We start from the raw sequence: 14,225 nt of genomic DNA on the forward strand, positions 1-14,225 counted from the left end.
ATATTCTCCGGGTTTAAGGAAAGGAGAAAAGGCTTATGATCTAACTTAATTTTTGGGAGATGAGAGACCAAACTATTAGGAAAGTGCTAGACCCAAGCTTCATTTTCCAAATCCTAATCAAGCCTCTCAAAAAGCAAACCCTTGTGCCAAGTAAAGGGGGGGCCTCTGTACCCTAAATCATGAAGCTTTGCCTTGTCTATGAAGTCACCAAAGAAAGGGCATTGCCTACCTTTAAACATACCACCTAATTTCTCAGAGGAAGAAAGAATAGCATTGAAATCATCAATTGCAACCCATGGGTAATTTCCCATAGGAACTGAACATTTCAAAATATCCCACAAATCCTTATGTTTCTGCCTAGTTGGGCTCCCATAAACGAATGAGATGAAGACTAAAATTGAGGAAGACGTAGATCTAACCCGAGCCAGAATAAACTGAGAATGATTATAAATGATCTCAAGAGGGATAGATTTTTTCAACCAATCCAAATACCCCTCGAGAAACCAATCGCTTCAAGGCGATGAGAACAAGGGAATCCCAGCTTGGCAATAATATTATCAGCTTTGGAACCACTGACTCTTGTCTTAAGCAAACTAATAATATCAATACTATATTCCCGATTATATTACCCAAAAATACGAGGAAACTTATCGCTGGCACATCCCTAACAATTCCAAGAAAATATAGTGAAATTCATAATAAAATTCAAAAATTAGAAACCGTACCTTTTACTGTCAAGAGACAGTATCCCCATCCGAGATCAAGGCCGCATCGTCTGAATCAGAGTTAAGGTCATGACTAATATTTGAATTTGAAATGAATTTAGCCATTTCCTCCATAGATTCAGCTAACGAAACTCTAGAATTCTCAGAAGCTTTGAAATGACTTCCCCGACCACACAACGCATTAGAAGCTTTTCGACTACTACGCCCATTCGAATCTCTACCTCCATGCCTCTCTTTGGAAATGGAAATTCTGTTACCTAACCTTTTCCGAGATAGATTGATAGAAGTAATTTTTTCTTTCTTGTGAGAAGTATCTTTAAAACTAATTGCTGAATGCTTTCCGGGGTCTAAAACACCATCAGAAATGGGAACAAGGGTATCCCCAGAGCCTTCGAAAGCAGGATTAAAATGAGCTTTAATGTTTTCAAAAATTCCAGCATTTAAATCCCCTTAAACCTCAATCAATAAATCACCACGAACAACATTGTCCGAAACCATGTCCTTACCAGAAGAGAAATGATGTGATGATCCTGCAACACCAAAATTTAAATTAGAATTAGAAACAAAATTATCAATGTTAAAATCTTCATTCGAAATCTGTGTAGTTGCATTGCTTATCAAAGGCCTCTTCTCCAGAATTTTTCCAAGCTTCCCATTAGCAGCCTGGCCCGAATATATCTACTTAGCAGGCTCCACCGCAAGCCCAAAATCTGGACGACCCAAGTCCTTCATTTCCTAAGCCACCGTAGCAGCCCCCTTAGAAGACCCAACATCCGAAGTAGGCTTATAACTTGGACCAGAGATTGAGCCCAAAACCCCTAATGATTTGTCCCTAACCCTGGTACTAAAGCTAACAACTCCCTTAGAATTTATTTCAGCCCTTTTCTACAACAAAGAATCACCAGCAGAGACAGCGTGATTATCGCTAGTCTCTCTCACCTCCTTTAACGCCAAAAATCGAGAGCTCAACGACTCTTTACGAAATTTTGCTCCGTTATTCACTCCGGTGTTGCCTCGAGCATTCCTCAACCCTCGTCGAGATCTTCTCTCTACCAACATCCAAAGATTGAACTTCGGCCATGTTTCTTCAACAGCACCACCGGTGGTCGCATTTGAACCAATATTCACCACCTCCGAAGGGGATTCAAGGGTCTGATCCATAACCACCATTGGGCATAAATCCTTGACGTGCCCATATTTGCCGCAACCAAAATAAATAGTAAGAAAGGTCTCATACTCCACCCTCTGAACGGCACCATCAACCAAGACCTGAGAAATCAGGGGCTTCTCGAGATTTAAGAACACAGCAAGACGAGCAAAGTGGCCCCTAATTCTATTATCCGTCTGGAAGTCCAATTTGACAACCTTCCCGATAAACCCCCTAATAGCCTCCACAATTTACCGTCGAAACAAAAAGCCCAAGAGACCCAGCAATTGAATCCAAGCCAAAACCACACTGGGATACGGTTGCATCGGGCTAAAATCTTTTGTCCAAGGTTGAATGGTGAGATATTGTCCAAAGATAATCCAAGGTCCCTACGACAAGATACGATCATAGTCAGCCCTATTCAAAAAACGAACCAGGTAATACCCATTCTCAATAACCATGAGATGAGACGGGGAAATAGTGTTGAAGTCAGCCCCCATGTAGCATCCAAGGTGGCCATTCAAGGAACGTGCTTCAACAGCAAACCGAAACTGCATTGTTTCATTTGGTTACTCAAATGAACATTTTGTATTTTAGTTTGTTTTGAACTTAGTTGGTAGCTGCATTTTGATGTAATTAGGTGCTGAATGACAAGTTTAGGTAGTTGCTTATGTGTTCAAACAAGTTTACCAAGTTACTAGGCAATTTAGTGGTGTTAGGTATGTTATTAGGTGGTAACTTGTTTGTTTTGCTGTTGTTATCTCATATATGTATTGGCATTATGCCTTGTGAAGTTGTTAATGAAAAATTCAGCTCATTTTCATTCAAATTTATCTCTTTCTTTTCTGTTTTCCATTGCAAATTTCTTTTTCTTTCTTCTTCGATAGTTTCTTCAGCAAGGCTCGACACTTGCTATCCAAGCAAAGTAAAAACAAGCTTGCTGCTGCCTCTTGCACCAACAATTGGTATCTAGAGCCCTTGTCTTAGTGGACCTATTGCTTCAAACTAAGGAACCTGATGGCTTCTTCAGGATTTTCACCAGCAGCCCCACCAGTCTTCAATGGAGAAGGCTTTCACATATGGCTGGTAAAGATGAAGACTTACCTGCAGGCCTTTGATCTGTGGGAAGTTGTCAACACAGATGCTGAGCCAGCATCACTAAGGGCCAATCTCATAGTAGCTCAGATCAGGCAACATGCTGATGAGAGGACCAAAAGGCACAAAGCCATGTCCTGCATTCAAAACTGTGTGTCAGATGTCATCTTTACCAGAATTATGGCCTGTGAGACTCCGAAACAGGCCTGAGATAAGCTTAAGGAGGAGTTTCAAGGCACTGAGAGGACAAGGCAACAATAGCTGTTGAATTTGAAAAGGGATTTCGAGAATCTAAAGATGAAGGAAGAAGAAACAGTGAAGCAGTATGCAGATAGAATCATGGCAGTGGTTAACAGTATAAGGCTCCTTGGTGAGCACTTTGATGAGGCAAGAATAGTGGAGAAAGTCCTCTCCACTTTGCCTGAGAGATATGAGGCCAATATATCCTCCCTAGAGGACTCAAGAGACCTAGCTAGCATCTCTTTGACCGAGCTAATTAACACTTTTTATGCTCAGGAACAAAGAAGAGCTAGCAGAGCTGAAGATCACCAGGAAGGTGCATTTCATGCCAAGGCTAGAGAAGCCTCGAGCATCAATGCTCAAAGAGGCAAAAAGCCTTGGAAAAGCAGGCCTAAGCCTGATGCTACAACGAGCAATGACCAGCCCTGCAGACATTGCAAGAGGCCAGGTCATCCAAAAGACAGATGCTGGTTTAGGCCAGATGCAGTATGTCAACACTGCAAGAAGAAAGACTATGTTGAAAGGGTTTGCAAAAACAAAACCAAGCCGAGGCAAAGTCAATTTCAACAACCAAAGGTTGAAGCTCGAGTAGCTGAGGACAGTAGTGACAAAGAAGAGTAGGTCTTTGCTATTTCTTGCTTAGCTGCAGAGAAGAAATGTTCAAAAGGCTGGTTATTGGACAATGGCTGCACTAACCATATGTCACCAGATGCCTCCTTGTTTAAAACCTTGGATAGAAGTTGCAAAACCAAGGTCAAGGCTGGAAATGGTCAGTTCATAAGGGCTGAAGGAAGAGGAGAGGTGTTGATATGTACTCCTACAGGCAACAAGATCATTCAAAATGTGCTATTGGTGCCTGAGATTGATAGAAACCTTCTCAGCATAGCTCAATTGCTCGAGAAAGGCTACTCTGTTGTGTTCAAGGACAAACAGTGCCACATTGCTAATCCAAGTGGATCAAGCCTTATGACAGTCACAATGACTGACAAATGCTTTGAGGTTCATTGGCCAAATGACTCAAAGTTAGCATACACAGCCTCTGTTGATGATTCTAAGCTTTGGCATCAAAGTCTCGGGCATGCAAACTTCAGACCAATGGCTCGAATGGCCAAAGAAGGCTTGGTAGAGAACTTCACCAGCTCAGTGGAGCATGATGATGTGTGTGAAGTGTGCCAAATGGGAAAACAGGTAAGACTGCCATTTCCTACAAACTCAGCATGGAGAGCCACTGAAAGACTGCAGCTAGTGCACTCTGATGTATGTGGACCTATGAGGACTGAATCACTCAACAAAAACAGGTATTTCATTCTCTTCATTGATGATTTTACAAGGTTTTGTTGGATTTTCTTTTTGAAACACAAGTCTGAGGTAGCTCAAGTGTTTGTGAAGTTTAAAATGGCTGTTGAGACAGAAACAGGTTGCAAGCTAAAATCGATAAGGTCAGACAATGGCACTGAGTACACTTCAGCTCAGTTTCAAGCTATTTGCAATTATGCTGGTATCAAACACCAGCTTACAAATGTCTACACACCTCAACAGAATGGGGTAGCTGAAAGAAAGAACAGAAGTCTGATAGATATGGCCAGATGTCTCCTATTTGAGAAGAAACTGCCTAAGACCATGTGGGCTGAAGCAATAAACACTGCTGTCTACCTTCAGAATAGGCTTCATACCAAAGCTCTTGCATCCAAGACACCTTTCGAGGCTTGGTTTGGATTCAAGCCTTCCTTGGCACATCTGAAAGTGTTTGGTTGCCTGTGCTATGCACAAATACCAGCAGCAAAGAGGGATAAGCTATCTGAAAGGGCTCAACCAAGTGTCCTAGTGGGTTATAGCTCAGTCAAGAAGGGCTACAGGGTTCTAGATCCCTTGACAAACAAAGTCCAGGTGAGCAGAGATGTCATTTTTTATGAAAAATCTTGTTGGAATTGGGAAAAGAGTGAACCAGAAGCTGCTTCTGAAGACCTGGTGCCTGATCAAGCTAAACTCGAGCAGCTTGGTCCTGAGATGGATGTTGATGATGTGCCTGTGAGAGGCACAAGGCCCCTCTGTGAGATTTATGAAAGGGCACAGGTTGCTATAGCTGAACCTACCTGTTTTGAAGAGGCTGAGGCAAATGAGGGTTGGAAACAGGCTATGGTTGATGAAATCAACATGATTGAAAAGAACCAAACATGAGAGTTGGTTGAAAAGCCAACTAACAGAAAGACCATTGGTGTAAAATGGGTCTATCGAATGAAGCATAATGCAGATGGAAGTTTAAACAAGCTGAAAGCCAGGCTAGTTGTGAAGGGCTTCAGTCAGAGATATGGTCTGGACTACATGGAAACATTTGCTCCAGTAGCCAGACTCGATACAATCAGATTGTTGGTTGCTGTAACTGCTCAGAACCAGTGGACAATCCACCAAATGGATGTCAAGTCTGCATTCCTCAATGGATTCTTGGAAGAGGAGATATACATCGAGCAACCTCCAGAATTCATAATGCCTGGTAAGGGAACATTTGGTGTATAGGCTAAGAAAGACCTGGTATGGCCTAAAACAGGCCCCTCGAGCCTGGTATGCTCGGATTGGCTCATACCTAGTCAGTTTGGAATTTGAAAGGAGTGCTAGTGAGCTAACATTCTATGTTAAAAGAAATCAAAATCGAGCTGAAACACAGCTCATTGTCTCACTCTATGTTGATGATCTTCTAGTGACTGGAGGAGACAAGTTCATGTTAGCTGATTTCAAAGCAAAAATGAAGGAAATGTTTGAGATGTCAAACCTGGGATTGATGACATATTTCCTAGAAATGGAAGTAAATCAAGCAGTTCTTGAGACAAAAATCATTTGCCTTGAAAGTTCTAGCCAAATTCTCAATGGAGAATTGTAAACCAACCAGCACACCTATGGCTGTTGGCATGAAACTATTGAGCGAAGAAGACCATGAATCTGTCTGTGAAACTGATTACAGAAGCCTTGTTGGTTGTTTACTGTATCTGACAGCAACAAGACCTGATATTTTGTTTGCTGTGAGCATGCTATCAAGATTCATGCATTGTTGCAACCAGCAGCATTACAAAGCTGGAAAACGGGTGCTGAGATATATCAAAGGCACCTTGAGCCATGGAATACATTTCAGTAGGGCTGAAGAATTGAAACTGATTGGCTACACTGACAGCAATTGGGCTGGTTCAAAAGATGACATGAAGAGCACCTCTGGTTATTCTTTTATACTTGGCTCAGCTATGATTTGTTGGAGCTCAAGAAAACAAAAAATGGTGGCTCAGTCGACAGCTGAAGTTGAGTATGTAGCAGCTGCCAATGCTGTTAATCAAGCTATGTAGCTGAGAAAAATTTTGAGCGATTTGAACCTACAGCAGAATGAAGCAACTGTGATACATTGTGACAACAAGTCAGCAGTTGCTATTGCTAAAAATCCTGTCTTCCATGGAAGAACAAAACATTTCAACATTAAACTACATGTGATAAGAGAAATGGAACAAGCTCGAGAGATCGAGCTGATTCATTGCAGCTCAGAAAATCAGATTGCCGATATCTTCACAAAATCACTTGGTACATCGAGATTTCTAAACCTAAGGAAGCAACTAGGAGTCTGCTGCATAGAAGCTGAGGAGGAGTGTTGAAGTCAGCCCCCATGCAGCAGCCAAGGTGGCCAAGCAAGGTGGCCATGCAGGGAACGTGCTTCAACAGCAAATCGAAACTGCATTGTTTCATTTGGTTACTCAAATGAACATTTTGTATTTTAGTTTGTTTTGAACTTGGTAGCTGCATTTTGATGTAATTAGGTGTTGAATGACAAGTTTAGGTAGTTGCTTATGTGTTCAAACAAGTTTACCAAGTTACTAGGCAATTTAGTGGTGTTAGGTATGTTATTAGGTGGTAAATTGTTTGTTTTGCTTTTGTTATCTCATATATGTATTGGCATTATGCCTTGTGAAGTTGTTAATGAAAAATTCAGCTCATTTTCATTCAAATTTATCTCTTTCTTTTCTGTTTTCCATTGCAAATTTCTTTTTCTTTCTTCTTCGATAGTTTCTTCAGCAAGGCTCGACACTTGCTGTCCAAGCAAAGTAAAAACAAGCTTGCTGCTGCCTCTTGCACCAACAAATAGGTTTCCACAGGCTAGTGATACGATTGTGTAAAGTATTGTAACCAATACTTTGCCCTAAAAGTTTGATAACCACTGTTAATTCCATTTCTTTGAACAAAATTTCTTTAACCCGGTCAGAAAAACTAATGGCCGGAACCCCATTAACGATAGATGTTTGCACATCGCCGGCTAATAAATCAAAATCTCCATCACTTGCACTATCTCTTCCAAAGGAAGAACCATTGCGATCCATCATGGAATGATTCGGATCTCCATCCAAAAGCTTATCCTTCCACGAGGGTGCTGAAATCAGATCAGGGTCGACGACCATATCTACTGATGCCTCATCAATTCCGCCCTTAAATCTCACTTTCTTGGTGGTCCGATCCTCAACAGAATGGGAATCCCCATCGTCTTCGTTAACAGACGGTGGCAAAGAAGGAGAGAGTTGCTTAGACATTTTTTAATATTTAATTGTTGAGTTTTGCAATCTGCAATACCCTTTCATTGTCCATAATTAATGCAATAAAAGTAAATAAATACATAAAACAGATCACAGATGAGTTGGATTAGTTCATATACCGACCGGATATGATTACACGTATGCATATATGTCAAAAGGAAGAGACAAGATTAAATTTGGTTAGAAATTATGAGATTTACACCACATAGATTTTGGTAGGCATGCATGCATGGACATGATATATAATGCGTCTGAAATCTGCAAAAGCAGACCATAGCCTGTATCCTTCAGACTCAATAATTTCTTGGAAGATTTGAGAGCAAGCCGAAAGATTAAATATATTTAAGTTATTCTAGCAACAGCTCTAATTTGCTTTTCATGTAATTTGATGGGAAAATTAATTAGTACAATATTCTACATATATAAATCAAATATTTAATTCAAAAAAAACAATAAATATTTGAAAGTAGTCATTAACTGATATTGTTTAAACTGGTGAGATATTAATTATACCTTTTATCTTATAAAAAATTTAAAATTTTCATACTATATATGCACAGCGAATATGACTGTAGATTTCATGGCAACATTAGGAAGAAATATTCCTCTTGATTTAAAAATTTATGATGTTCCCCAAATTAATTGAGATAGAACCTACTTTTGTATTGATGTCAAATATAATTCCTATTGCTAAATGTATTTAGCTTCCTTATCTACCAATATATATATACTATACGTGCATGCTTATTAGTAAAACCTATTAATATTGGAGCTGAGACACTGAAAACTAGTTGAAAGCTTACAAAGTTAATTTGAAGAAAGGGAAGGGAAGGGGAGATGTTTTTCTCTTTCTATAATTTTTATTTCCATCACTCGCAATTACACCTCTCACCCACAATAAATGCTATTGCACCCTCTCGATGGGCTCTGCTATTAACTCCTTAGCTGCCACATCCTCTCCACCTGTTTCATCAATTCTCTTCATTTTCCTCACCCCCCCTTGGAACTTCAAACCCCTTTCTCTCTCTCTAGACTTTAACCCTCTTCTCTCTCAAGGTAGGTCTCTGTCAAACCAGTGACCCCAAACTTTTAAAAACCACCCTAAAACCTCCTTTCATTAATCTTTCTCAACAATGTTCAAAAGGGCTTTCTTTTGTTTTGCCTATACGGCCCTGTAAAAAGTCTCTACTCACGAAACCTATTTCTTTCCCTGGACCAGCTTGTTTATAGCACCCGATCTGTGTTCACACCATTTGCCATTCTCTCTTTCATATATTCGCTTATAAAGCTTTGCTGAGAATCAAGAGAGAGTGCAAAAAGTGTTTGTAATCTTTGGTTTGTGGGGACTTTCTATCAAAATCAACCTAAATACCACCAATATAGGAAAGCGGGGCCAAGAATCTAACAAGCAAGAGACTGATATGTGTAGCATGTATTGCTGCTGGTTAGGGTTTTAAAGGTCAATGGCTATCTATGTCTCCCAACATGAGGTTTCTAGTGACCAACTTACCACTGCATTTAAGACAAGAAAATAGTTGCCCTAAGCTCTTAGTCCCCTTCTCCAAATAATCCATAAGGTAATTTTCTTTCCTCCTTTTTTTCCCCAACTTTTGCTGCCCATTTTATTTCTCCGAGGTTCTTTCACTTTTCTCATGGGAATAGATTAGGATAAGCTTTCGACTAATCCATCATTTTAATCTTCGACGTATATGCTACCTTTAAATATAGTAGCAGTTGGTTATTAAGATATTCAAAGAAAAATCCTTCTCGATAAGCGAACTAGACCTTTTTTTTCTTTGAAAGAGAGATGGTATATGGTTTACAGCTCCATTGTTTATTTGCCTTTCAAATGTTTTACGATTCCATTGTCATGCACTGGTTTTGACTTTTTTAACTTTGTACTTACATTTTGTGTCTTTCGTTACTGTTCTACAGTTTATTTAACCCTTTTCCCCCTTTATTTTAGTTTGCTTGACTTGTGTATGTTCTGTCGGCAGAACCCAGAATATCCATACCGTCGACATTCGAGCACTTTGTTAACATGTTTAGCCCCAACTTATTTGAGAGTCCCCATATGTTCGACATGTCTCATAAGACCTCGGAAAGTGAACTAATGGGGAAGATCAGGGATGATGATTATGAGATCAAATCAGTCAATGAAACTATGGATGCTCCCTCTGGAGATGATCAAGATCCTGACCAACGCCCTAAAAAGAAGCGTTATCATCGTCATACCCAGCGTCAAATCCAGGAGATGGAAGCGTAAGTCTTGTTTTTTTTTATCCTCTTACTTAAAGATAAGAAAGATTAACATGACTAGTTCTTCTTTGGGGAATTGATTCTTTGGACACTTTGTTGCTCAGATTCTTTAAGGAATGCCCTCATCCTGATGATAAGCAAAGGAAGGAGCTTGGCCGTGAGCTAGGGTTAGAACCTCTACAAGTCAAGTTTTGGTTCCAAAACAAGCGCACCCAAATGAAGGTATATTTCCATGTATAGGTGAAAATCAGGAGCTCTAATATGCTTATTTAAGTATTTAGACTCGTTTTATGAGTAAGCTTTTCTGCCTATGTAGTAAGCTTTCCTAGCTTTGTTGCTAAAGTTCACCTTCATTAACAGGCCCAACATGAACGCCATGAAAATGCTATACTGAAGGCTGAGAATGAAAAACTCCGAGCTGAGAATAATAGGTACAAGGAAGCTCTCAGCAATGCTACATGCCCCAGCTGTGGAGGCCCAGCTGCCCTTGGAGAGATGTCATTTGATGAGCAACATTTGAGAATAGAAAATGCTCGGTTAAGGGAAGAGGTGATTGAAAAATGCTTCACACATCCCATCTTATTATCAAGTTACCTTTTTATTATACTTTTTATATTTTGGTTTTCTTGTATTACAGATTGATAGGATATCTGGAATAGCTGCTAAATATGTTGGCAAGCCTTTATCTTCATTGCCTCACCTTTCATCTCATTTACATTCGCGCTCTGCTGATCTTGGAGCTAGCAATTTCGGGAATCAATCAGGATTTGTAGGGGAAATGGATCGCAGTGGTGATCTTCTGAGGTCTGTCTCTGGACCTACAGAAGCGGATAAGCCCATGATTGTTGAGCTTGCTGTTGCTGCAATGGAGGAACTAATACGAATGGCCCAATCTGGGGAACCTTTGTGGGTTCCTGGGGACAATTCTACAGATGTGTTGAACGAAGATGAATACTTAAGAACTTTCCCTAGGGGAATTGGACCAAAGCCTTTGGGGTTGAGGTCTGAAGCTTCAAGAGAATCTGCAGTTGTCATCATGAATCATGTCAACTTAGTTGAGATTCTCATGGATGTGGTAGGATTTTCTTTTCCCCAAGTTTGGGTCCATTATATAAATTTTTAGATCCACCTCCACTTATTTATGACAAAAACGATTGATTTCCAGAATCAATGGTCAAGTGTGTTTTGCGGTATTGTTTCAAGGGCTATGACTTTAGAAGTCCTATCAACTGGAGTTGCAGGAAACTACAATGGGGCCTTGCAAGTGGTACTAAGTACATCTATATGCTTTTCTTTTCAATAGCAATCTAATAAAATTTTCTGCCATGCATGCTCTTTCCCTAAGCTCTGAAAGCATGCCTAACATCTTGCATTTTCAGATGACGGCTGAGTTCCAAGTCCCTTCACCACTTGTACCAACTCGGGAAAATTATTTCGCGAGGTACTGTAAGCAGCATATTGATGGAACTTGGGCAGTGGTTGATGTTTCCTTGGATAATTTACGCCCTAACCCAATGTCCAAGTGTAGAAGAAGGCCCTCAGGTTGCTTGATCCAAGAATTGCCAAATGGATACTCTAAGGTAACTTACTCTTTATTTCAACGTGTATATATTTGTTGGGCTGCATTTTATGTTGCCGCTTAACGTGTACACAATGTCATGTTTTCATTATACTTTCAGGTTATATGGGTCGAGCATGTAGAAGTGGATGATAGAGCTGTCCACAACATATACAGACCAGTAGTTAATTCCGGTCTAGCTTTTGGAGCAAAACGTTGGGTGGCTACGTTGGATCGACAGTGTGAGCGTCTAGCAAGTTCAATGGCCAGTAACATTCCAGCAGGGGATCTATGCGGTAACACCATGTTTAGCAGCTTATAATTCTCTTAGTCCTAGGGATACCTTGTTGAATGCAGCGCATTCCATGTTTCTCTGATGTTACCATATCGGTTCCTTTTGATCTCTGCAGTTATAACAAGCCCAGAAGGGAGGAAAAGTATGTTGAAGTTGGCAGAGAGGATGGTGACTAGCTTTTGTACAGGTGTTGGTGCTTCTACGGCCCATGCTTGGACAACTTTATCGGCAACAGGCTCCGATGATGTGCGGGTTATGACCCGAAAGAGCATGGATGATCCAGGAAGGCCTCCTGGTATTGTACTTAGTGCTGCAACTTCCTTCTGGATCCAAGTTCCACCAAAGAGGGTATTTGATTTCCTAAGGGATGAGAACTCTAGAAGTGAGGTACATTAATTAAGCTTCCAATTATGCCAAAACAATGGTACACTTTTTATGTTAGAATATTATACTAATTTGCAGTTTTTAAATTGAATTTATAGTGGGATATCCTATCAAATGGTGGCCTAGTTCAAGAAATGGCTCACATAGCTAATGGTCGTGATCCAGGCAATTGTGTCTCTTTACTCCGCGTAAATGTAAGTTGGCAAGTTAAACACATGCTTTAGATCTTTAATTGACGACAATCATCCATCAAGCTAACATCTCTAACTGGAAACCGATCTGCAGAGTGCAAACTCTAGCCAAAGCAACATGTTGATACTTCAAGAGAGCTGCACTGATGCTAAAGGGTCCTACGTGATATATGCCCCGGTCAATATTGTTGCAATGAACATCGTCTTAAGTGGCGGGGACCCGGATTATGTCGCACTATTGCCATCCGGTTTCGCAATTCTTCCCGATGGTCCAGGAGTTAATGGAGGAGGGATTCTCGAAATCGGCTCGGGTGGCTCTCTCCTTACCGTTGCTTTCCAGATTTTGGTTGATTCAGTTCCCACAGCAAAGCTTTCTCTTGGATCAGTGGCGACTGTCAACAGTCTAATTAAATGCACGGTTGAAAGGATCAAGGCTGCCGTAAAGTGCAATAATGCTTGACCAAACATGATATAAAAAAAGGTGAGCAATCAACTTAATTAATCCTTGACTATATTTGGAGTTTGCAATCTAAGCTTATCCCATTTCACAATGTGCTGCAAGGAAACGAGAAGAAAAGGTGTTTGTCCGAAAACAAATTTAACGATTGAAGAAGTCAAGAGCGCACCTTTCAATTCATCCTTTGCGGTCATGGTGTTCTGTAAGAAGGCAAAATCATCAAGCCTGCAAGGATAGTAGGTTCGGGAATTGACTTTGCCAACGAGATTCTAATATTAGATATGTTGGGAGAACTCCCCATTTTGTGTAGGCTAAGAGTTCAATGTAGGAGTGGACTTTATACTAGTCTAATTTCTTTCTGGTTTCATGTGTTATTGTTGAAGCATTAGTTAATTTGGACTTATTCCTCCATTAACAAACATTTGTTAATTTCTGCTTTATATTTTGTTTTGGTTGTTTCATAAATTAATGAATAGCTTAGCTGCTGCCTTTCTCCTACTTCTTTTCTTACGCAGAATCGCATTTTAATTTTAGTAGTTAGACATCACTACTGTAAATATTGCTTAGGACACTCCCAACAACATCAGCTTATTTCCCTCTAAGACTGATAGATGTTTTAGGTAAATTAAGTGTCAGTGGAGTGAACGTATCGCTCCATAATTAATATATTTTGTTTCATCAATTGTAATGTGTAATTTTGAAAATTGCAGTCATTTCTATAGATGTTAAATCTAATCTCAATTTTTCTTTTAATTTTTTCCCAAGGTATCCATTACGAATGTGCAATTTTTTTTTTTTTTTGAAAGAAGTATATAATACTCAAATTTATTTATAACTATATACATAACACAAGGTGCATATGTCACGGGGTCGCAGTTCAAAGCCCGTGACCATCGCACCAAATGCATCCAATGGGGGTCTATTACTCAGATGGGGATCATTTGGCCCACGAGAACTGGCCCGATTCAAAGAGATATTGGAGAAACCTGTCAGATTGAAGCTTGGTTGGCCCGATAACGAAGAGATGGCAACTTAGGCTAATATGGTAACTAATCTTAGAAGATAGAGGGAATCATATCTTGTAAAGATTAGATTAGATTTGATATGGCATATCTTGTAAATCCCTAAAATAAAGGGATATGGTTAATCTCATCCGTCGATGTAATTGTATCTTGACCGTCGGTTTTAGGGGAGCTCAACTATAAATAGAAAGCCTCCCCCTCAGTTGTACTCACTCCATTCATTGTTTCATTATTCTTTGTGAATAAGAGAATAGAGCGCATTTACTCAAACACTTTGCGAGCGTTCTTTCTGT

The 14,225-nt window shown here is 40.0% G+C and overlaps 1 protein-coding gene across 1 annotated transcript; it reads left to right on the forward strand.

Annotated features, from left to right (window-relative positions):
• Positions 1-8,732: 8,732 nt before the first annotated feature.
• LOC107901934 (homeobox-leucine zipper protein MERISTEM L1) lies at positions 8,733-13,408 on the forward strand. The gene is made up of 12 exons (XM_041095916.1): positions 8,733-9,343; positions 9,764-10,028; positions 10,130-10,247; positions 10,386-10,574; positions 10,663-11,100; positions 11,191-11,292; positions 11,405-11,605; positions 11,705-11,879; positions 11,994-12,265; positions 12,361-12,456; positions 12,548-12,934; positions 13,016-13,408. Exons 2-11 carry the CDS (start codon positions 9,808-9,810, stop codon positions 12,911-12,913), a joined length of 2,178 nt encoding a protein of 725 aa, XP_040951850.1. The 5' UTR covers positions 8,733-9,343; positions 9,764-9,807; the 3' UTR covers positions 12,914-12,934; positions 13,016-13,408.
• The last annotated feature ends 817 nt before the right edge of the window (positions 13,409-14,225 follow it).

Source organism: Gossypium hirsutum, chromosome D06, assembly GCF_007990345.1.
Source record: "Gossypium hirsutum isolate 1008001.06 chromosome D06, Gossypium_hirsutum_v2.1, whole genome shotgun sequence".
In the NCBI taxonomy this organism is placed as follows: domain Eukaryota; kingdom Viridiplantae; phylum Streptophyta; class Magnoliopsida; order Malvales; family Malvaceae; genus Gossypium; species Gossypium hirsutum.

Coding starts and splice junctions, on each gene's coding strand:
- LOC107901934 (XM_041095916.1), top strand. CDS start 9,808: ATGTTTAGCCCCAACTTATTTGAGAGTCCCCATATGTTCGACATGTCT. Junction 10,575..10,662: donor ATGCTCGGTTAAGGGAAGAG/GTGATTGAAAAA, acceptor CTTGTATTACAG/ATTGATAGGATATCTGGAAT. Junction 11,606..11,704: donor TGCCAAATGGATACTCTAAG/GTAACTTACTCT, acceptor TTATACTTTCAG/GTTATATGGGTCGAGCATGT.